Genomic DNA, 24,824 nt, shown 5'->3' on the forward strand with positions numbered 1-24,824 from the left:
ATTGTTATTTAAAAGTTGAGATAGGAGGAAGAGTAGCGCGACGCCGTAAAATGCGCCATTAAACGATTCATTAGGAGCATTCAGAGGGAGTTTTACCTAATGAATGTTTTAAGACCGATATTCTGGTTTATGGGAGTTAGAGGTTTATGCATTCGTTCATAAACGAGTCGGACGACTCGTTATTAAAAGTATATCGGCTGGGAATCAAAAGACCTGATTAAACTGGGAATATATCTCGTTTAATATCGGACGAAATCCGTCTGTCGAGATCGTGAAAAATCGCGAATTAAACAGGATTTTAGGAGTACACTCCCGTTTATTTATATAGCCTCTAAAAACTCGCTTCGTTTTAAGTTGATCCGTCGAAAAACTTCCGTCTCGTATAAACGCAAATAACACTACGTATTTCTATTATTTTATAACTTATTGCGGGAGCGTTTAATGCATATTTCAGCAGTTTCCCGAATTTATAGGAAACGACCTTTTTATAGGCGAAGCGAGACGAAACTATTTGTTTTTATTTCGGTGGCGAGATCGAAATTAAAGAAATTCGAGGTGAAATTGATACATTTCGAAATATGCTAAACGCACAGTCGAGCGTTCCGATGTGATCAAATTTTCAGGAAATGTTCAATTCTGATTCGGGTTCTCCATTACCGAGTGACATCGCCTGTACAAGCGCGCGAGGGCGAAAACAATCAAAATCAAAAAATGGTGGATGCGCCGGGATAATTTCTAAAGTGAAACACGTTTCGCACCCCTTTCATTCGCTCCCGGAAACACACATTGAGTTATTCGGCAGCGGCGTGGTGCGTCTGAAATGTGGCGTCCGTAATTAAACAGACAAAGATTTCGTCCCTGCAGAGGACTTCATTAATCTGGAAAGTATAGCAGGAGTAATCGCTGCAGGAATGCCGCAAAGTCTCCCGTCACGGCAGTGGCAGGAAAGTTGTGCCCCTTCAACTAAACTATGTGCCATGCACATGAATACAGCTCTCAACTCTCGTCCCAACCATCTGGTTATTTGCACGATCGCTTCAATGGGCACGACTTTGAGAGGTTAGGTAAGTTGCGGTCTCGTTATTGTATTGTTAATTTCGCTCCGGATAATTCAGCCCTTACTGTTTTCGATTTTTTATTAAGATCGCCTCAACTTTCTTCATTATAAGTTCTCGAAGGAAATTCGCACGTTTTTAAACGCAACAGAATTAAGTTCGGCTCGGCTGACAGCGACCTCCTCAAAGAAAACTTTGCTTTTCACACACAATTACGCGCCAATAAAAGGTACGGCCGAGGGCGGCGGCGGCGGTTCGCGGAAATGGAACGGCATCTCTAGGCGAATACATATCTGCAAATAAAGTTGCTGCTGCGATCACGTCGGAGGAATTCTGTAAATTGAAAAACTTTGGCAATTAAGCCTTATTTTGGATAAAATCGCGCACTGAAAGTCCTGATAAAATAAACATTACGTGGTTATTCCCGACATTTTAATCTGGTTTGTGCATCGATGTGTTTAATAAAACCGGGACCTGTTTCATCTGCTGGAAATTAACAATGGCGATACCAAAAACTACGCACTCTAATTGTTATCATCCGACCGCGATGCTATTTATTATTATCGAATGCGGCAAACTTGCACAAAATTGAAATAAATAAAGTGGATTTATCGACCGTTTCTCTTTGACCTCTCACGACTATTCTTCAGCGCAACCACTTACGTTATTGCGCTTAATTTTTTTTTCATCACACCGATGACACCCTTAGAAGACAGGTGAGGGATAATTGGGGATAATTAAAGTTTTCACCATCGATCATGGGGAACTCGGCCTGCGGCCTCTGGGACTTTACACACCACCTGGGTCTCCATATGGGACAAAGTTTCTACGCTACAATCTCCAAAATTTTTGTTTTTTGTTGCTACATAAATCTAAATTAAAAGCTTCTCAAATGCCCGTAATTTAATTATTTACAGCTACAACAATGTAAAAGTAAATTTTATGACCTTTAAAATTGATGCTTACGCCGGGTCAGTATGTCGAGTTTTTACGGTTTTTTACTTCGGAGTCATCAAATTTAATTGTAACGGTTAACACGTGTTGTTTTTTTACCTTTTATATTCTCCACCGGGCAAGGGAAAGTTTATTTTAAAAAAAATTGACCCGGCGCCTCCACCATTTTTATTTTTGTAAAGACTTGGGGATTTTAAAGCATATTGAAAAAAATAAGACAGAGACTTTAAATAAGATCTAAAAAAGGTCAAAAATTATTGCAGAGAAGCCTCAAGCCCATAAATATATTGCAGAAAGCCTCCATCCGTCACGTTTTGATTTACCTCCACTTCCAGCTTGCTCCTCAGACTTGGGCCCCATTTCTCTTGCATATTTGCCGGCGGTATCAGGTGTTTGAAACCCCCGCGAATGTGTTAAGTGCGTCCCGAGAAGAACGCCTTATTTAATAAGGTGCTAGTGTATATTTTATGAATTTGTTATTAAAGTCTTTCGTCGCATTAATTTTCCGAAGGAGATTGCAGAGGAAATGAGCTCACCTCTGTTGGAATTTCTCCATTAATCTAGACTGAGCCGGGACAAGGCGGTGCTTGAAGTTTGTCCCATTTCGTCGTTCATTTGCACACCGAAGCGTTATCATTAGCTGTGCCGTCAAGTGGTCTCTGGGGCCGGCAGCCCCACGACTAAGGATAACGGCCTTACGCGTTGGGAAGTCTTTTTAATCTACTGAGAGAAATGCGGATTTCTTTAATGAAACGTTGAGAGGAGATATTAGATGGAGAGGAACGTGCTGGCATGAGGAGAAAGGCCTGATCGGAGCGGACGGACGATAAAATAAATATATTGAATAAAACAAGAATTTATTGTATTACAGACGGGAATAAAAAGAAAACAGGACAAGATGATACGAGAAATATATAAAGTTTCAAACGGAAATATAAAAAGATTCCTGCTCCAGTGTGTCGTTAAAATATAATGCAGCTTTTAGAACAGTAAATCGGAGCACCCATGATTTTAAAATGAGCTCGAATCTAAGCCCATTAATCGATTAATGGAAATGCTAAATCGACAACAGGAACGTTTTAATCCCGAAGAGCGAAATTGACGGTAAATTATCGATTCGGCCTAAGGCAGTCGTAAGTTGTTCGGCATAGTTGAACTAGTTAAACGTTTTCGGCGTAAATTATAGCAATAATGTGTTATTCGAAGCAATTTAGTGTTCATAGGCGGCAATGTTTCATTAAACGAATACCTGTGCCGACAAAACAACCCGAAAAACTTTTCATTGTATGAATATAAACAATTAAATCTGTCCCAAATGTAGAACCAACCCGAAATGTCAACGATATTTCTCCTTCATAACAAGGCAATTACGGAACCTTCATTATCGTAATGTTTGCCGTAAGCTATTTACAGAACATTACATGTGCATGTATTGTCAAAACTGAAAACAGAAATTTACATTATTACCAAGTGGGTTGTCTGTGAAGAAAGTTAACTAAAACTTAAAGCGCGTCCTGAGTTATTTAACTAGATGTAATCGCGCCGCGGGCGTGCAGTGTAACCTGTGGCGCCACCTGTCGTTGAAAGCTTGTTTCTGTTGCAGTTTCGACGTCCGTGGCCGCCCTTTCACGAAAGCGATCCATTGGTCGGACCCGGAGGTCTTCGGTCCTCGAGCCTACTTCGTGACAGTGTCAAAGCCCGCAAGTCTCACCCTCGACAAAGTAACACTCAACGACGAGGGGATCTACCGCTGTCGCGTGGACTTCCGGACCACCCCAACCAGGAACTTTGCCATCAATCTCACGGTCATCGGTGAGTGTTAAAAGCGGCTCTTAGCGTTGAATACCGTTCCGTCCAAACTGGTTTCATTTGGACATTAGAGAATTCCCCACGCGTGAATTTGCAATAATTGAGTTAAAAACCGTGTACTTAAAGGCTCAGGTATACATCAAAGCGGGCGGATATCTTAACCGACCAACCGAGACGGAAATTGTGGACTGGGGCTTAACGCTTCACTCCAGGAAATGAAGTGGCCGAGGCCGCCCATCCAACTACAATTACGACAAGATATTACGCGAGCAGCTTCAAAGGTAAGCTGGGTCGAAGCTTGCTAATTAAAAATCGGATCAGGAGGATAGAGCATCATGAGCGTCTAATTTTGAACGTGAATTATTTAACGGAGATGAGGATACAAAGAGAGTGCTTTGTTGCGTACAACTCCTACATTCCAGTTCGATATTGGAACTATTTTCGGACTTCCGTAATTAATGCCCACAATCACATCAAACCAGGTCTGTCAAGATTGAGCATCATACATCGCTAAAAAATTTCAACCATATGCCATAATTTTGTGCTAATTATGTGTTAATTTGTGCTGCAATTTTTAAATTTCGTGCTCTTTTAATTTTCGAGTTATTGAAAAAACAAAAATTATGTTCAAACTTGACGCTAAGCATCATCAAAATGAATCAAACTAGTCTAATAATTTTATGCTGCAATTTTTAAATTCTGTGCTCTTTTCGTTTCTAAGTTATTCAAATAAGCAAATCTGATTTGTTGAAATCTGTATTTTGGGTTGCCTTCTAATTTCTGTACGTTTTTTGAAATAATTTAAATACAAAAAGAGCACAGCATTTGGAAATTGCACTATTAATTAGCATAGAATTAATTATGGCACATTAAGATGCTCAAACTTGACACTCACCCATTTTTGTTTTTGAATTAACTCAAAGTCGAAAAGAGCACAGAATTTAAAAATTGCAGCACAAATTAGCACAGAATTAGCACAAAACTATAAGACTAGTTTGATTCATTATGATGACATATGATGCTCAGCGTCAAGTTTGAGCATAATTTTTGTTTTTTAAATAACTCGAAAATTTAAAAAGTGCAGAATTTAACAACTGCAACATAAATTTGCACAAAATTATAACATATTGCATACTTTATCGGTTTCCTCTTTTACGTGTGTTTGAGTCAATCTTAGTTCTTTCTGCATCTTTGGTATTGATGTATTCTTTGTCAAGACGAGAAGAATTTTTTACTACTTTTTGGGAGTTTTCGCATTTTTATGCAGATTCTTATGCTTTTCTTTGCCCGTTCTTTCCATTTTCTGGGCGATTTTTCTCCATATTGTCCATATTCTTTAGATTTCCCATTTTTCTTTTTTTTCTAAATTCGTTAAATATTTCACATTTATTTTAGAATAAGCTCTATTTTTTTTGTCTTTGTAGTTCTATAGAGATCTTTCATTGTTTGAATTATGTAATTTTTTTCATATTATTTCAGATTTTCTTCAATTTTTCAGTTTCTTTGAATTTTTTAGTTCATTTAGTTTTACTTTTTGAATCCTTTGTATTCGACATTTCTTTTCAAGTTCTTAAATTTATTTCTAATTTTTCAGCTTTCGCAATTTTTTTTTCAAATTCTTCAAATTAATGTTTCAGTTTTTTTCGATTTCTTCAATTCTGATTTATTAGATGCTAAAGAAATTAAATTTTTTATGTCCTCTTTTAGATTGTTAATTAATGATTAACTAAACTATTTACTTAACTTAATTTTTTAGTTGAAAAATACTGAATTAAATAGTAAAAAAGTGAACTTGCATATAGACCTATCTTTGTGGACGTAAATGTGCTAGAAGTGAAAAAAGTAAATATATAAACCTCAGGAAAGAAGTCTTTTCTAGCTTTCGCTTTCTTATTGCTCCCGATCTTTTGGATCTCAGAAAATAATAACGGTTGGTCGAAAAACGTGTCTTCTTTCTCTTGTATATAATTACTAATAGACAAGTCAGGGACAATCGAAAGGGTCTAGAGTAAATACGAGATGAATCTATAAATTCAAAAAAAAATCCAACTACTTACTTTTAGTGTTCAGAAAATTCTGTGAGGAATTGAAGTACTTGAACAAATGTTAGAAATCTAAAATTTTAAAGCATCTCATAGATAAAAAAAAATTAAATATACAGGGTCCAGCAACACTTGTAGTCACCCCTAAAATCGTCTTTAATTTTAAAGATAAAATTTTGAAAACTTGCATACCTACTACGCTGACAGTTAATAAAACTCTACAATTAGCACAGAATTAGCACAAAATTATAAGACTAGTTTGATCCAATTTGATGGCATCAGCTCAGTGTCAAGTTTGAGCATCATTTTTAAATTCTTGAATAACTCGAAAACAAAAAAAGCACAGAATTTAACAATTGCGGCACAAATTAGCACAAAATTATGGCATATGTTTGAAATTTGTTTGCGATGTATGATGCTCAAACTTGACGCACCTCATTAAAACCATATAATGAATCGAGCAAACGAAAGAAGAAACTTTCTGCCTCTAATCCTCGTTTTTCTATTTTTGTTGTCGCCATCTTTTCGGCAAAATGTTAATTACCGCGTCCAGCGTGTCTCCGGCAAAACATTCAAATCGCGAGTGAGATTAACGAAGCAATTACAAAGTAACGCAAACTTCCAAATTGAATTTTTTGCAGAAGAGAATACTGCGAGTGTATTACGTCGGAGGGAAAGAAAGTGAACTGTCTTGCCATCTGTTGAAAATGTATAAAATGATTAAATTATAATTACAGCCAAGTCGGATCATAATGAAATTCCACTTCAGGTTTGGCGCCTTCGGATTGTTGAGAAATACTTTATAGTTCCAACGACGAATTCTAACGACTGCATTAAGTTGAAAAGTGAGGGTGTACTCGGACGTGAGCGGAGCCACAAAGCGTCTTAATGCGTTTTTATCGAAGATGCAGCCACGTTGCATTCTTTTCATCGCGATAAGGACAAAAAGGCGAAGTTTGGCGCTCGATTTAACGTCTCAACTTTTTCGCATTTTTTACATCGCAAGAATGAGACAGTTCTCATTATCGATTCCGAAAGTTGCTCGGGATGTAATTGCTTTAAATTAATGAAGTTTTAACTCAATATTTCTCGACAGATTCCGCTTTATAAATAATTTTAAACTGTCAACTTGTTTATTTTCGCTACAAGTCACTCGCAACTTGTTTTAACTACAAACAGTTTTTTTAATCATGTCGAACCCAAAAATTCCCATAACTCTTCGTCGGTTTATGAGGATCCCGCGCTAAGCCCATTGAAAAATTTACTACCGGCTGAGTACGAAGGGCCTAAAAAGTGAACATATTGCTGAATAATCCGGCATTATGGTCCCCAGCGAGGAAATAATTGGAACATTTTAACGCATCGCTCCCGCTTGTCCTATATCCTCCAAGTTGGATTTAGTTGGGATTTGGACCGCTACGGTGTAAACACAACCAACCGCTCTTGCACACAATTTTATAAGTAGTCCAGAACTAATTGAAATCGTTAAACAAACGACGGATTGATTCCTTCGTAGAATGCGAACAAGGGGTCGTACACACCTTCCTACATTATTTACATTTCGATCTCTTGGAAATTTAAACTGTCTATTTTTATCACGGTGAAGAAAATAGGGATGCAATCGAAAATCCTCGAGGATCGCTTTTTCTTTCGGGTAAATAAGGCGGGAGCGAAAAGGGATAAATCGTGCCGCGTCAAAAAGGGTAGGTTGACCAAAATGTCGGCAATATGGGGATTTCCTTCATTTGCATCGGGGAGGGAAATGCGAAATAAAAGACTTAAAGGTGGATTACAACAAAGCGTTTCTAAGGAGTAAAATATTCAGGAACTTATTCAAAATAAGAAACGAGGATTATAACGTTGCTAATGAGAAAATAGAACTACATAAATTTCAATCAATGAATTACTGAGGAGACACCATTTGACCCAAATTGTTGGTAAACTTCTTATGCAAAAATTGTGGATGCGCCCAACAAATTGCATACTTTATCTGTTTCCTCTTTTACGCGTGTCTGAGTAAATCTTAGTTCATTTTGTTCTTTCTGCATCGGTGGTATTGATGTATTCTTCACCATGACGAGGAGGTTTTTACTCCATTTTGGGAGTTTTCACATTTTCCATATTCTGTAAATTTCCTATTTCTTTTATTTCTAAATTCGTTGAGTTTTTCACATTAATTTTAGAAGACCTATGCAATAATTTTTTTGTGTTTAGAGTTCTATAGAGTTCTTTAATTTTTGGAATCATGTAATTTTTTAGACACTCAGATTCTCTCCAATTTCTCAGTTTCTTTGTATTCTTTAGTTCCATCAGTTTTACTTATTAAATCCTTTGTATTCCACATTATTTTTCAATTTTACCAATTTCTTAAATTTATGTTTAATTTTTCAGCTATCACACATATTTTTTCCAATTTTTCAAATGTTGTATTTTCTTTCGATTTTTGGAATTCTGCTTTATTGAATGCTACAAAAAAATTTATGCCCTTTTTTACATTGTTAATTGTAATTATTAACTAAACTAATTAACATAACTTTTAATAAAAAATACTGCATTAAATAGTGGAAAGGTGAACTTACATGTAGACCTATCTTTGTGTACGTACATGTGCTGCTAAAAGTGAAAAAAGTAAATCGATAAACCACTGAAAAAAAGACTTCTAGCTTTCTGTATCTTATTTCTCCCAATCTTTCGGATCTCGAAAAATAATAACGCTCGAGTGAGAAATGTTTCTTCCTTCCCTTGGTATATAATTACTAATAGATAAGCCAGGGACAATCTAAAGGTCTAAATTCTGTCAGGAATTGCAGTAGGTGCTTGAACGAATGTTAGAAAGAAGAATCACAGAGATATGATAATATACAGGGTCAAAATCGTCTTTGTTTTTAAAGATAATATTTTGAAAATTTGCATACTTACGCTGACAGTTGACAAAACTATTTGGCGCAATAATTTGTTTTTTATAACCAATAGTTTAGGCGTCGCGACGCCTTAAAAATGTACTTTTTAGAAATTTGTGAGGGTTTTGAAAACCAATCTCAAATCTCGAATTTAATTTGAAGGTATACAAATACAAACTTCACATTTCAACAAATGTTTGCGTTAGATTTTGTAAGTTGATCAACTATTTTTAGTCTGTTTTTCTAAAAAGTCGTAAACAAGTCTAGAAATCGTCTAGGAATCGTCTAAAAGATTGTTGAAAGAATCGTACAGAGTTGCCTAAATAATCGTCTAGAGATGTCCAAAAACACTTAAAAATCGTCGTTGAAAAAATTCGTCAACTTCAAATTCGTCTAAAGAATTTTTTATAAGACGTCTACAAATCGTCTAGGCAGTTGTCTAAAAATTGTCAAAGCATCGTCTAAGAAGTCATCAAAAAAATCAAAAAAATAGCCAAAAGTTATTAAAAAGCGCTTAGAAATTGTCTAGAAGTCGTCATAAATATCGTTGAATGAATCATGAAACCGAGTTGCCTAAAGAATGTCTAAACAGTAGTCTAGAACTCAACAAAGAATCGTCTAAAAAATCATCGAAAGAATCATATACAGTGTTACCAAAAAGATCGTCAAGCGTTATTTTAAAAAGCGCTTAGAAATCGTCTAGGAATCGCCTAAAACGTTGTTTAGAAATCGTCTACGAGTCGTCTAGATAAAATCGTCTAAATATTAGTTTAGTAAGCGTCTAAACGTTTGACTCGAACTTGTCTAGGAATTGTCTAAAAAATCGTCTAATCTAAAAAGTCGTCTAGAAGCTGTTTATAAATCGTCTAAAATAAAGCGTTTGCTAGTTTGCAATGTTTTTTCTTTAAAAGCGATTTTGGAAAAGTTTATAAGTGTTGGTGCACTCTGTATAATTTAGATGTCGGACAACATAAGAAAAGAATCAAAAAAATTACAAAAATCTTGGAAAATCGCTTTTGACGTGCAGTCTCAAGATTCAAGAGAGTTGAAAAAATGCCAGAATTTGAAGAAAAGTGTCTTTTCCCCTTTTAAATATAATTACTATTTTAGATCCTTTTAATTTCATTTTTTTTCGCACAATGTAGAAATTAAAGTCTTTTATGTTCACTTTTAGATTGTTTGACCTTATTTTTTAAATAAAAAATAGGAGTACTAAATAATTTTGAGTTGATGAATGATCATAATAAAGTTTAAGAACCTGAGAACCAGGCAAACCAAGAAAAATAACTAATAATATAATATTAATTATTATTATTTAATAATATTAATTATTATTTATCAGCTTCAAACTTTTCAAGAAAAAAGTAACTTGATTTTAGACTTTATTAATTTTCAAATTAAGCTTATCAAGTTTATTTAACATTTCTTATTTTCAATGCCTTTTCACCTTGACCCCTTCTAAATTTAGCTGAAAATTTTTATTTGATTTGTTCATCGATTGAATTGGATGTCACCTAACCGCAATGAATCTCCCCGATTACACTATTTACTTGAATTAATAATTTTCAATTCAATCCCGTTGTGCATGTTTAATCTACTTTCCCTTCTCAAACGTTTCGACGACTTCCTCTGTCAAAAACTTGGCACATGAATTTTTAACGCGCTCATTATCTATCCTAGCCCAAGAACTTAATCGCTTATTCAAACAGCCGTTAATTCTTTATTAATAAGGGGATTTTAACCATATTTACACACGGCCGTTCTAATACCTTGACTTGATTGTTTAAATAATTGATAATTGTGCTAACCTTTGTCAGAGCCCACAAAACAAATTAAATTTCAAGGGTTAATTACCTGGTTCATATTTTTCGGTGAAATTTCGATGGTATTGTAGATGGCGTCTTTAGTGTCTACTTTTATTGCTTCTCGCTGTTGATCATCCGATGCTAAAGGACAGAAATAAAAGTTTTATTTCGTAGCTATTATGTGCCTTCGTCAATCATTTCTAAAAGATTTCGATGTCACAAACACCTCTTGATACAAAGACACATTCTTCCGCAAATATTTGGAGCAATGTCAACGTTTTTGTGGAATTGGAATGAAACTATTTGATTTGTTGGGCGGAAACAAAACGCAGAGGGTTAATTTTAAACATTGCGTCGATATGAACAACTATGTAACAACCTCGATGATGATTATTTCAATATCCTGCATCAGAGTGATTGATCGCGAACAGAACCAACGATAAACTACAATTACAGCTCCACAATGCGAACGCTTTTATTTCCTATTTTCGGTAATTGAAAACTATTATCGAAATTATCGCGCATGTTCAACATCAAACATCATGTTTATTCCCGGTCCGCTCTGGCTCTGACAGAGGCATTCAGGCAAAAACCGCTTTTTTGGCAACAAAACAAAACATCGATTCTGTTTGTTTGAAAGTTTATGTTTTCAACGAACGGCGTAAATCCAACAAAACAATTCAGGGAATATTATAATTCCACGCAACAAAATAAATAGAATTTAATAGAATTGGTGGATGCGCCGGGTTAAGTAAAAACGAAGTTTTATTTAAAACCCCTCTAACCCTGCATATATCGATATTAAACTCCCTAATGCGTCGCGATTTTCCAGATCGACCTATATACTAATATTCCGGATGATCCAGACCTCAGATATTGCCAGCGCTCCGGGAAAAATATATTATGCAACTCGAGCCCTCGAATCGGAAAGTTTTTCAACTTTTCCTCCTCCGAGACGACAATTATTTTTTATTCATTATTTTACTTCCCTTGACTTCTGCTATAAACAGTGAAAAAAATTATCTCTCCGGAAAAAATCCGGGACGTGCTTGAAAAACCGAACATTTACTCGACACGATACAATCTAGGAATGAAACTGTCATTTTCTCAACATATTCTAGAAGAAATTAAATTTTGTTTTCTTTCGGTTTCGACGCGTCGACAAAAAGTCGATCGGTGAATTGTTTCGCGTGGCAAATTGCTCAAGTGTGCGAGAAAGAGAAAGAGTGCGGTTTTGAAAAATTAATGGATTAGAAGATATTGGCTCTTTGAGAAGATTAAATAGATCGCAGAGGTGGATGAAAACGTTGCCGGTAATGCAGGGATTAACCATCCGCGAAGAAAGATTTTTTTAATTCTGGTACGTATTATTTCGAGTGAGGGGAATTTATTTTTGAGCTGTTAACAGATAAGATTCTTTTCTTTTCATTTCGGAACCACCGTAAATAAGCTGCTTTGCAATAACTTCGTTGGATAGACTTCTTACATTCATCAAAGCGTGTTTTATATAAATGTTGCTCTTCGTTAGCTGTTTTATGTCGGTTTATTCGTTCAACTTGCATTTATTCTGATTTGGTTATGTTGAGGGAAAGCCTAGCGTTTTTCTTTTATTTCAATGCGATTCAATTCAGATAAAACAAAAGAGGATGGAAGTTTAAGCAAGAACTGAAAACAAAGCGCACAGGAGGCGAAGCACAAAACAAATTTGAAAGAACAAGGAAAAGAAAATAGTTAGACTGCAAATCCGGGATTCATTTAATTGCGCCAAGTCTGACCATTAACTATCTTTTAATTAGGTGCAACGGAAGTTTCTTTTGTAATTAAATTCTTCAAATAAGTTAAAAAAACAAAACCGGAGAAAATGATAAAACGATAAATAGATATACATATGTAGAATACGAGTAGAAACACAAATTATTATATTTTTTTTTTAAATTTAATAACTTTGGTAGCATTAAGGTTATAAAACTACAATTTTCAGGCATTGCAAGTGTTTTAAAACCGGAAATTTTACGTCTAAAAATAGAATTTTTGAAAATTTTTGTTAATACAAAATTTTACTTTCTCTTTTAAATTTAGTAACTTTGGTGGTTTTAAAGTTATAATTTTAAGACATCACTTCTTTAAATGGGTTTAATAAATGTTGCAACATAGAAAAATTTACAACCAAAAACTACATTTTTTCAAATTTTTATTCTTTAAACTAACTAAAATTTTCACATTTCTATTAAATTCGGTAACCTTCGTAATTAAAAAGTTATAACAATGCAACTTTCCGAGATAACTACTATTGATGAGATTATTTAGTGCAGTAAAATAAAAAAACAATTAGAAATAGAATTTTTAGAAAATTTTATTTTTTGAACGATCCAAAATGTTCACCTTTTCTATTAAATTCGGTATATTGCGTAGTTTGAAAGTTACTACAATGCATTTGTCAAGTATCACTTCTGTTTATGTGTTTATTAAGTACTGCAAATTACAAAGTTTTTTAACCAAAATAATTTTTTTTTTAATTTTTGTTTTTTTTGAACTAACTAAAATTTTTCCATTTTCTATTAAATTCGGTAACTTGCGTAGTTTGAGAGTTGCAACAATGCAACTTTTATAGATCACTTCCATTAATGGTTTAATAAATATTCGAAAACAGAAAATTTAACAACCAGAAATAAAAATTTGTGAAATTATTTTTTGGAGTAACTAAAATTTTTCCATTTTTTATTAAATTTATTGACTTGCGTAGCTTGAGAATGCAATTTAGAAGCACCACTTTTATTGATGGGTTTATTAAATGCTCCAAAATAGAAATTTTCATAACTAGAATTAGAACATTTAGAATTTTTTCTTTTTTGTCTGGTCATAATTTTTTACTTTTTCTATTAAATTCAGTATCTTTGGTAGTTTTAAGGTTTCAACTATATACTTTTTAGAAATCTCGTTTCTTGATTAGTTTCACAAAATATAAAGTTCTAGAAATATAGTTTTTAGAAATTTTTTAGGTCTCAAAAATGTTCACATTTTTTATTAAATGTACTAACTTTGGTCTTTTGAATTAAAACGTAATTTTTTTAAATGTTATTTTCAAGTGTACTAAAATAGAAAATATTACGGGAAATAAAAATTTTTAATTTTTAATTTTTTTCACATATTTTTATCCTACTTTCGATTTGTAAAACCAAACTTCTATGTTTAGACCTCCTAATAAATTATTTAAAATCAGTTTTATAAATTTATTACCTATTCCCCAAGCTTAGGTCCTTGGCAACTCTAAAATTTCCATTTTGTGAAAGTCGTATTTCTAGCCATCGAAGTTTTAATTTACTTCTAAATTTCTAATGGCGAAAATTGCAATTTCGCTCGAGTTCCTAGTTTCCCGAAAGTGCAGCACAAAACCCCTTGGACGTGCATATTGGAGATCTCGTGAAAATAATTTTTAAACTTTCGGAAACGAGCAGGAACAAAACACGGAAATAGTATAAAAAAGCAAACAGCAAGTTAGAGATAAAACACAACTAGTAAGAAAGTTAAATTACTCGTCCCAGCGCGCGTTTCTCGGCATCTGTTCGTTTTTCCCTTCCTACTTATCATAATTTCCTCATCTTCTCGACCAAATTAAAACCAGAATTTTGTTTCAGTTCCTCCGCACCAGCTGCTGGTGTACGACAACTCCGGTCGGGACATCGCCAACATCGTCGGACCTCTCGAAGAAGGCGCCGACCTCATCTTAACCTGCGAAGTTCGTGGAGGTAACGATTTTCTATCTCTCGATTTCTTTCAGCGGCTTTAATTAATGCAAGCAAGCCTTTCAAAATCTCTTTAATTACAACGGGAGATATGAAGCAGCCGTTCAGGTAATTTCAACTTTACGGTGTACACATAATTTTGTAAAATATTGCTTTCGTTATATTAGCGTTTCTTTAAGTTCGGCTCGACACGCCGAACCTTGAGAATTAATTAAGTAATTAAAAAACTTACGGAGACATCCCGCCATTTTATGGCACCCATGCTAAACAGCAGCGAACTAATTAAATTCCGTCGATGAAAAAAGATCGCTCACTTTAAGCTCGAGAAATAAAATTCGATATCCAACAGCTTTTTTCACTTCAACATTAATTATTTTTATTGCGTTGACCACGCTCGATGACCTTTCACGGAACGGAAACATCTATTATGCAAAAGTGATAGACGGCGGAGAAGAGACGCCCTTCTTATCACATCTTTATCTACTCTTGTGCATGTTTGATGAAAGAGCACACCTGAGGATAACAACTCAAAGTAATGGTTGGCTTCGGATTTTGACGGCGCCGCTTTTTCCCTCTTGTTCTAACGAAAACGGGAAACGGTGGGCGGTGGAAAACATCAAATATTCGTGTTGTGCACAATTAAGGGTGAGACCGCAGGATCACTTTTAAAAGCCGAAAGAACGAGGGATGAAAAATAATTTTCCGAGATAATCCTGCCTAATGGACAAGATAATAAAATAATGATAACGTGAGGTAGAGCTACAATAACTGTTTCAGAAATTGGGGAAAGTTTAGTTCTGGGTTTTTGGGTTTTTTGCCTAATTACCATCATTGCGTTTTAAGGGCTTTCAAATGAACATCAACGTTGCTGGAATTAACACGCGCCGAGAAATTTTGGTGTCCTGAAAAATTTTCAATTTTCACTTAGAAAATTTTATTGTGGAAACAATTTCAAGAGTCTTAGCAATGAATTATGTTCCTAAATGCTTTCTTGACTGTCTTTTGCAAGAAATTTCATGTCTTCAAGAGCTCTCCCGACTATCTTTAGCAATGAGTAGGTATAATTTTAACATTTTTTTTTAGTAAATTCGGTAACTTGCGTAGTTTGAAACCTGTGAATGTAACCTTCATCCATAACTTCTGTTTTTGGGTTTATTAAGTGTTTAAAATTACAAAAATTTTTGACCAAAAATAGATTTTTTGGGATTTTTATTTTTACACTAACTAAAATTTTTACATTTTCTATTAAATTCAGTAACCAACGTAACTAAAAAGTTTAGAGATAACTTCTATTGATGAGTTTATTAAATGCTCCAAAATATAAAATTATACAATCAGAAATAGAATTTTTAAAAATTTTTATTTTTTTGATAATCCAAAATTTTCACATTTTCTATTAAATTCGATAACTTGCGTAGTTTGAAAGTTATTACAATCCAATCTTCAAATATCCTTCTGTTATGTGTTTCTTAAATACTCCAAATTACAAAGTTTTTCAACCAAAAATAGAATTTTTAGAAATGTTTGATTAACAAAAGTTTTCACATTTTCTATTAAATTCGATAGCTTGCGTAATTTTAAAGTTACAACAATGCAACATTTAGAAATAGTTTCTATTGATAGGTTTACTACGTGCTCTAAAATAGAAAATTTTACGACCAGAAATAGAAATTTTAGAAATTTTTGTTTTTTGGACTAACTAAAATTTTTATTAAATTCAGTAATTTGCGTAGTTTAAAAATTACAATAATGCAACTTTCAGAGATAACTTCTATGTATTGATGGTTTTATTACGTGCTCAAAAAAAATAATTTTTACTACCAGAAATAGAATTTTTAGAAATTTTTATTTTTCGAGCCATCCAAAATTTTCTCATTTTTTTAAAATTCGGTAACTTGCGTAGTTTGATAGTGACAACAATGCAACTTTCACGCATCACTTGTATTAATGAGTTTATTAAATGCTCTAAAACAGAAAATTTTGCAACTAGAAATAAAAAATTTAAAAATTTTTATTTTTTGGACTAACTACAATGTTTACATTTTTTTAAATTCGTTAACTGGCGTGGCTTGAAAGTTACTTCAGTACAACCTTTAGGCGTCACTTGTGTATATCAGTTTATTCAGTGTTCTAAATTATAAATATTTTCAACCAAAAATAAAATTTTTAGAATTTTTTTTGAACTAACGAAAAATGTTCACATTTTCTATTAAATTCGGTAACCTGCGTAACAAGAGAGTTACAACAATGCAATTTTCAGAAATTACATCTAATGATGGTTTTATAAGTGCTATAAAATAAAAAAAAATACAACCAAAAATTGAGTTTTTAGAAAATTTTATTTTTTGGATTAACCAAAATTTTCACATTTTTTCTTAAACTTAGTAAGTTACTACAATGCAACTTTTGGGCATAACTTCTGTGTTTGAGCTTATTAAACGTTCTAAGTTACAAAATTTTTCAACCAAAAATAGAATTTGTAAGAAATTTTTTTTTGACTAACTAAAATTTTCACATTTTTTATTAAATTCAGTAACCTGCGTAATTAAAAAGTTACAACAATGCAACTTCCAGAACTTACATCTAATGATTGTTTTATTAAGTGCTCTCTCTTTGGAAATGAATTTTGCTCTCGACTGTTTTTTGCAATGAATTTTTCGCTCTGAAACAGTTCCCTCAACTGTGTTAGGTACTAATTATGTACTATTAAATTTTTATCTCTTGCAATTTTAGAGACTTTTAAAAACAATTATAGTTCTTGCTAATAGGCCAATAGAGAAATACATTCCGACAAAAATAGATATAAAAGACTAAATTTTCACGGCGAAGAATGTAACATCTGTAGCCATACCCCCAGTGGACCCATAAATTGCTTAAATTCAGCTCTAACGTTTAAATTTACTTCAGCGATTCCACTGATGATCACGAGTTAATAAATAAATAACTACCCCGGTGCATCCACCATAATTCCGCAATACTGAAAAAAAATCCGTTTCACTTTTCCAGTCCCCAAAACGTCCGTGAAAATAATTACATTATCGCAGCTTAAGACGGGATAGAACCTTTCGTTGAACCCCACAAAATGTTCCTTTGTTCTCGGTGTAAAGTTCGGAAATCGCCTGGATTACAGAGGTCGCAACATAAGGCAGGTTATATTCTTTTTTCAAGCACTTGGAGGTCGTGTTACATCTCTATAACGATCCGTCGAAGATTAGAAACGAATCGCGCAACGCATCTACATAAAAAGCAGACACATAAAGACTCTCCTAAAACAGCGAAGAGAAAAGAAAGTAAGACAATTTCTATCTGATAGTGTCGGTCCCTCGGAGTCTCCCAAGCCTGCTGTTCCAGAATCCCATCATCTGAAACGCATTAAGGCGGCGCAGGGTTGCAATTTCAGTAGCGGCTTCAGAAATGCGCCTCTAATACACAAATCCACTGGAAATAATAATATCGTGTACATGTGGATGGATAAAAGTGGCGACAGTCGTTGTTTTGACGGCTTTATTGTAGGCGAGGAGAGATAACTAATGATCAAGTGGCACGTAATTGACCAACGATGGAAAAATTAATTCGTTTGATGGCAACGTTTGTCGTCTTTTATTTTGTTTGTGTTATTGATGTCGCACACACCGGATTTGTGTTTACAGACTTGTACTGGAATTAATTATAGTTTACATACAAAGGGAATCAGGTAACACGCGTTTACCGCACTGGGAACTACAATGTCAATACTTCGCGTTTCTTACCGGTCTAATGGGAATTGTATAGTTAGCAGCCTTGAACTTCTCTATAAACGACGTTATAATCATGACAAATGTAAGCTTGTACAATCTAAGTCACAGCGACACGAAAGGTGCAAATACGAACATAATTAACCTCGAAAATTGCAGCACGGAATATTTTCGCATCCCACTTCATTTCCATCACTTTTACTTTCGTCCAAATTCGAAATTCGTGTCTCTCCAAAGTTTATAAATTCAATCAATTTGTAAACTCCTCCAAATCAATATTTTCTTTGTTTCTAAAACAAACTTAATTTCCACCAAGTACACTTCCGATCAATTGTAACAAGCCATCAAAACTCCAAAGTCCCAAACACAAACATCGTTCGGGAAATCAAGTCAATTTTCCGATGAACAAACATTTTTCTGGAAAAATTATCATGTTGTATCGGTTGAAAAAACAATCATTAAAATCGACACGAATTCCTGTGTAAATATACAGAAGGAACTTACCGCTAATTTTCTGTCTTATTTACTCCAGTTCTTGGTCAACAAATCGTAAATTCATAAAGGATGTCTGGGGGGTTTATAGGGACTAAAATAACCAAAATGCTTTCGGTGAAATGAAGATCCGTAATTGAGTTACTTAAAACCGAATTGTTATATTTTTCAAATTCAATTAGTTGCAGTATTTTTAGTATTGACACAAATGGTGGATGCGCCAGCTCAATATTTAATTATTCATTCTAAGTCTAGTCATAAACTAAAAAAAAATTTAGTTACGGACTTAAAAAAAGTGTGCCAAAAAAAGCCACAATAATAGTTATTTATGTACCAAAAAAAAGTGTTTCTTTTTTGACCGAGCTTTATTTTAATGGCCGAGGGTAAAATGGCACTTTTTGGCCGCGATACCCACAAGATTTTTTAGGCGACATCATTAAATTTACAAGTTAATTAATTTTTATCTATGATTTATTGATTTAATCATAACAACGGAATAATTGTAAATATTTATGAATCCTTCAGAAAAGTTCGTATTTTCTTTATTTACATTTACAGTTTCGGCATGTGTAGCTTCACAATTTGTATGAATTAGGTTTGATGTGCTTTTTGATGTTGTTTCAGCAGCACTGCTATCCATGTTCATTTGCAATAATTCAACACGTCTTTGTTGCGCTTTACAAGAGTTTGTCGATTTGATTTTTCCCAAATAATTATAAAATTAGGGGTGTAATATGCAAAACTATGGATAGGTGGCTCCAATGTTTGCGGCCAGAAAAAACTTACTTTTCGGTCGCGTTTGAGGCTTAAAAGTTCCATTTTCAGTTTAAGTCGCCTAAAAAAAATATTTTCACGGAAATTTAAAATGGTTATTTACATTTTACATAACAAGTGCGGAAAGTGCCAAATTTCGCACGAGTGGGAATGAAGATGCACGAGTTCGAATGTAGTCAGCAGTTGTGAAAATTATCTAAAAATTTGTTGCTATAATCAAAAACTGCCTTTAAATTTAAACTAAAATAAATGTCTCTTTTAGGCCGCTTTTTAGGTGTAGACATATAAATAGGCCGAAAATCGGCGTTTGGCGGCCTAGGCCTGCAAAAAGTAATCTAGATATTTTTTGTTTACCGAATGTTTTATTTCCAACATAGTTACTCGACGAAAAACGTTAAAAAGTAAAAGTCACTAGATCATGATTTTTTTAATTTTGTTGACCTAAAAAATCATGTAAATTACTCGTCCGAAAATGTTTTTGGAACTCTTCGTGTTGCTATGCCTCGTCTTCGCAATTGCACTCAATCTCCCAAAAGTGCATTTTCCGGCCTTGTGATGCAAATTACTATTGGCAGTTTAAAGACTGTAACCTAAATAATTGTTGGAAACTTCATGGAACCTTGAAAACTAGCCGAAATTACAACCAAGAGAAATTACCTTATTGTAGTAATTACAAGTAAAAACTGAAAAATTGACTTCAATGTGGCTCCTTAGCACAAAAATCAGGTAATTAAGAACCGAAAAAATGGCTAGAATGCGCATTTTGTAACAGTCATAGCATTGCAACTAAAAATGAGACAATTTAAAGTTGATGCTAATTTTTCAATTAATTGTCTCCATAATCTTGCTAAAAAGGCAACAATAAAAAAAACGTTTTAACGGAAAATTAAAATGGATATTTTCATAAAGAGTGCGGAAAGTGGCAAAATTCGAAAAAGTGGATCAAACAAGTCAGTCAAATGTAGATATCACATGAGTGCAAAAAAAACACATTCCGGCAAAGTTATGTGCACTATTTTTTCTACAACTTTTCTTCTCAAACAAACAATAAGAGTCAATTTCTTATATACTCTAAATGTCATTTTTCTACGACCCCTATGAAAGTTTTACATAGTCAAATGGCCTCGAAAGTTGATGTTTTTGTACGTCTATTTACGAAATTTCTTCAAGATATGAATATAACCGCACAGACCTGCCAAAATTGTCTCAAGTCAGAGACGCGGTTTTGGAAATTATCTAAAAATTTATAAGATATAATCTAAAATTGCCTTTAAATCTAAACTAAAATAATTTTTTTTTGACAGTTGTAAGTTGTTTTGTAATTGTAATCTAAATAATTTTTGAAATTTTTTTAAAACCCTGAAAGTTACAACCAAAAGAAGCGGAAAAAATGACCTGACGTAGCCCAATTTTTCGATGCACTTTGGGCGATAACTTCAAAACTATTTAGTTATCAAATAAATCTTGAAAAATTCAATTATGTTATCTCAAATCTAGCCTTGACACTATGCTAGAACGCAACCATGAGAAAGGTAATTTCAAGTGGAAATTGAAAAAAATGTGATTAATTCCTTGGCTACAAAAATTAGATAATTAAAAAACCGAAAAAATCGCTTGAATGTAATAACATCGTAACTAAAAACTAGACAATTAAAGTAGATGGAAATTTTTCAATTAATTGTCTCCCTAATCCTCTCGTGGCTATAGTTTTTCGAAGAATCCTCAATTAATTACCCCAGACAAATAACTCCACATTGTGCTTTTATTTCTTCTAAACTCGAAGTTTTTCGGTACATAATTAATCGACTTTACAAGTCACTATTGTACTCCCACACAAAACTTGTCCCAATTTCATAAAAATACATCTTGACACGTATGTAGGGCAGGCATTCTCCTTGAAAGTGGGTCCCACTATTCTGATTGATGCATGAGCCTTGACAGGTTAATCAGATGGCGCTTTCCACACGCTACAATATTTTCAATCACCGCCAAATTTTCTTACAAATCTCCGTTTTACTTTCTGGCGTCATAATTCGGCGGTGACACCAAGTTAGCAGACCGTAATTTATTAGTTCTTTGCTCTTCTGCCGCTCTTTGATAAATATCTAATCTGGCAAGGCCACAAACACACACCTGGAAGTTCGCGTGTCTACTGGTATCGACCAGCGACAAGGGCAGAATTGAAACTCGCTGACAACTTCTCCTTCATATAACAGTTTGTGTATTACAGGATGTTCGTGCGTTTGTCTGACTTCATATCAATAAGCCATAAATAAGTTTTATGTGTTATTTATTAAAACTGAGGTTCACGTGTGGCATGAAAAATGTCTTCAGAAACTCGTAAAAACTTGCTGCTTAAAAGGGGAAGAGATGATTATGTTGTGACTTTTAAAGAAATTTCGAACAAACAAAAATAGATTATATTTCAGATTCAGCCTTTGTTAAAAGTTGCCCGCTTGAAAAACACCTAACTAGCTTTTTCAGGACGGTCGGAAAGTTTGTCGGCCATTATTTCAGGCGCCTCTGAAATTTATTTTATTTAATCCGTCATGCCGGATTTGGTTGGGAAATTTTAAACGGAAGCCCGTCTTCAACTTTTCCATTAGGAAGTGGATCTGCTTAAGTACAACACGAGCGGGCGATTTTTACACATAAACTATTCCGGGATGTTTACACCACTCCATAAAGAGAGATAAAACTACCTACACAATTTAAAATCATTTGATTTGAGCTTGTTGAAATTTTAATAAAGACAGTTTAGGCGAACGCACCGAAACTCTCAAACTGTCTCCAAATCTGGAGAGTGCGTGCATTATTGATGGTCTTGATTTAGTTTTGTGTGTCTTTGGCAGGTCGGCCGAGTCCCACCGTGTCGTGGTTCATGAACGACCGCCTGGTGGAGGGCCAAGTAGAGGCCATCGGCGACACCCTCATGGTGAACCGTTTGGCAGTAAACGCAGTGCGTCGAGAGCACCTCAACTCATCGTACAAGTGCCAGGCAAGCAACACAAAGCTGATGATGCCCGCAGAGAAGACCGTAAGACTAGAACTTCTCCGTAAGTTTAAATAGAACCGCCCATCAACCCCGCAAGTAAACAACCGAACCCTTTGCAGTGCGGCCTCTCAGCGTCATTATTCTGCACAAACCTCGACAAATGGTAGCCAACCAAGAATATACGATACAATGCCAAGTGACGGGGTCACGGCCGAAAGCTGAGATCACCTGGACGAGGGACAACCGCGCCTTCAGGAGAGGAAAAGTGAGTGCTAGAAACTCGGTTAATTCTGATTTGCGGACAGTTCGTCCCCGACAGTTTGCCCCCGGTCAATTCGTTCCCAGTTATTTCGTCCCCTTGAAAATTAAATTACACCAACTGTTACTGAAATTCCAAATTTTAAGTTTTCTAACATTGGAAGCAAAACTACGAAGTTGTTGGTCTTCGATTTGTGTGTTTTCTGTAATGCACCGATAATCGAGGCACGGATAATCAACGAACTCCCTTCACAGATAATTCGCACCGGGATAATCGAGGTTCTACTGTATTCCAGGAAACTAGTGCCAGTCTTTCAAAGTTATTTTTAGATGTTTTTTGCATCTGATCATTAAAATGTTTTTCTTGATATATTATGGATTTACTACTTTTATGTGATTTTTTTGGTGGACACAAAGAGAGTTAAAAGCTAAAAATTCATTTGCAGGTTTTTGTTCTTAAAAAGAGATTTTTTTCTATCATTGAAGATAATTTAGAATATTTTTCAAACAATAATAATAACAAGTAAACACGATTTTTGTCGTCGACGTAAAAAGTTGAAAACTCGCTGACACTCCCAATTTTTGAGATATAAGAACTTAAGATAATCACTTATTTCTATTTCAAACAGCTTTTAGATGAAGAAAAATATCAAAAAAAGGAAAAAAAACTGTTTTTTTATTGTTTATTTATCTTAATAACGATTAACTGAGTATGTTTTTGTTACTCTGACACCCATAATTATGTGAGAATTCTTAACAATTTATTAGGTAATACTCAAAAAAAGACTGTATTAATTTTCATAAAAAAAATTACTCCCACTAACCCTACTTCGAAAAAAAATTAATGTTTTTTTTTAATTTGGTATGCTAAAAAAACAACAAAACTTTTGTCATCATGCTTGTCACTGTTAATATCAAGATTTTCCGAAAAAAGTCCAAAAAAAAAAGTAAAAAATGTGTTATAATAGTGTTTTATTTTAATTACGTTTTTTGTATCTTTCCATTGTTACTATGATCTATGACAACTGTAATTTGAGTCAGGATCATCGAACGTAATTTAGACTAGTTCAAAATTATCAGCTTTAATTAAATAGAAATTTGGATCAATTTTAACTAAATTTAATCATACCTTTAATGTGTACAAAGATTACATAAGTTACTACTAATTTCATGTACTCAATTATGTAAATCCAATCTGAAGGGAACAAATCAAGGAATGTTGCACAAAAAATGACAAAATACTTATTAATTTTAACACAAAAAACTTTTTAGTAGAGTAGCAGGCAAGAAAGTATGTTCCAAAAGTAACTTCAAACGTGGACTACAAATCTTTTGCTGTCTTACATCTTGCATCCTCGTTCGGTCTTACCCTGCGTCCGATATTATCCCAACTCACCTTACATATTTTTTTTCTTTAACAAAAAATTATTTTTATTTAAAACTAAGACTACCAGATGGTTTGGTGAATAAAAACTACAAAAATGTATATCTAGTTCCTGAAATTTACCATAAAATCTTTATTTTTCAAGAACGGTTTCACCAATTTTCATAATATTTTACACACACTATCATGAGACGATTTTAGATGTTTCTGCACTCAAATTAGCAATTTTTTTATATCTCAAAAACTAGACGTAATAGAAAAGTTTCAAAGTCACCATCGTGTTCTCTGATCAAAATTACATAAGGTACAGTAATTTTTATCCAGACGACATATTTTCACTTTCATTCTTTATTTATTTATTCTTCATCAGACATTAATTTGTAATGCGTTTATCGCATGCTAATATTGCAATTTTGTGTATGTTTTTTTTTATAAATGTTTTTTTTTTCTCCAAACGTAAGAAAATTTTTAGTCGTTTTTAGAAAATAAAGTATGCAATTTCGTTATAATAACAGCCGTTGTCAAGGAAACACTTTTTTTGCCTAGGCAGAAATTGCATTGAGGACGAAAGAGTCCGGGACGAATTGACCAGAAGACGAAAAAGCCGGGAAAGAATCGACCGGGGACGAATTGTCGCGAACGAACTGGTCGTATCCCGTTAATTCCTTCCGATATTTGGTTTATTGTCGGGCGAAGGCGAAAATTTGTGGGATTTGTTGTGTAGTCGTAAAAGGCAGCGGTCGGAGTAATGGGCTTATAAACAGATAACTGCGGGCTTGTTTTATATTTGCCGTCTTAACATCTCTGATTTAGATTTCATAAAATCGGCAAGCCGCAGACAGTGGTCGCACACCTCCATAAATTCCTCTTTCGTTCAAT

At 34.1% G+C, this 24,824-nt stretch overlaps 1 protein-coding gene across 2 annotated transcripts in view; it reads left to right on the top strand.

Moving 5' to 3' along the window:
- The window catches only part of LOC148181781 (protein turtle homolog A-like), a 124,060-nt gene that overhangs the window by 70,437 nt on the left and 28,799 nt on the right, over positions 1-24,824 (top strand). For both annotated transcript variants that reach the window (XM_088042833.1, XM_088042843.1), the window contains exons 3-6: positions 3,613-3,821; positions 14,201-14,311; positions 22,161-22,364; positions 22,423-22,568. In XM_088042833.1, the coding sequence (XP_087898959.1) occupies positions 3,613-3,821; positions 14,201-14,311; positions 22,161-22,364; positions 22,423-22,568 (670 nt within the window). The remainder of the gene's footprint in view (positions 1-3,612; positions 3,822-14,200; positions 14,312-22,160; positions 22,365-22,422; positions 22,569-24,824) is intronic.

The sequence above is a fragment of the Gnatocerus cornutus genome, chromosome 1, assembly GCF_029298725.1.
Source record: "Gnatocerus cornutus isolate USDA-ARS CGAHR chromosome 1, icGnaCorn1.1, whole genome shotgun sequence".
In the NCBI taxonomy this organism is placed as follows: Eukaryota; Metazoa; Arthropoda; class Insecta; order Coleoptera; family Tenebrionidae; genus Gnatocerus; species Gnatocerus cornutus.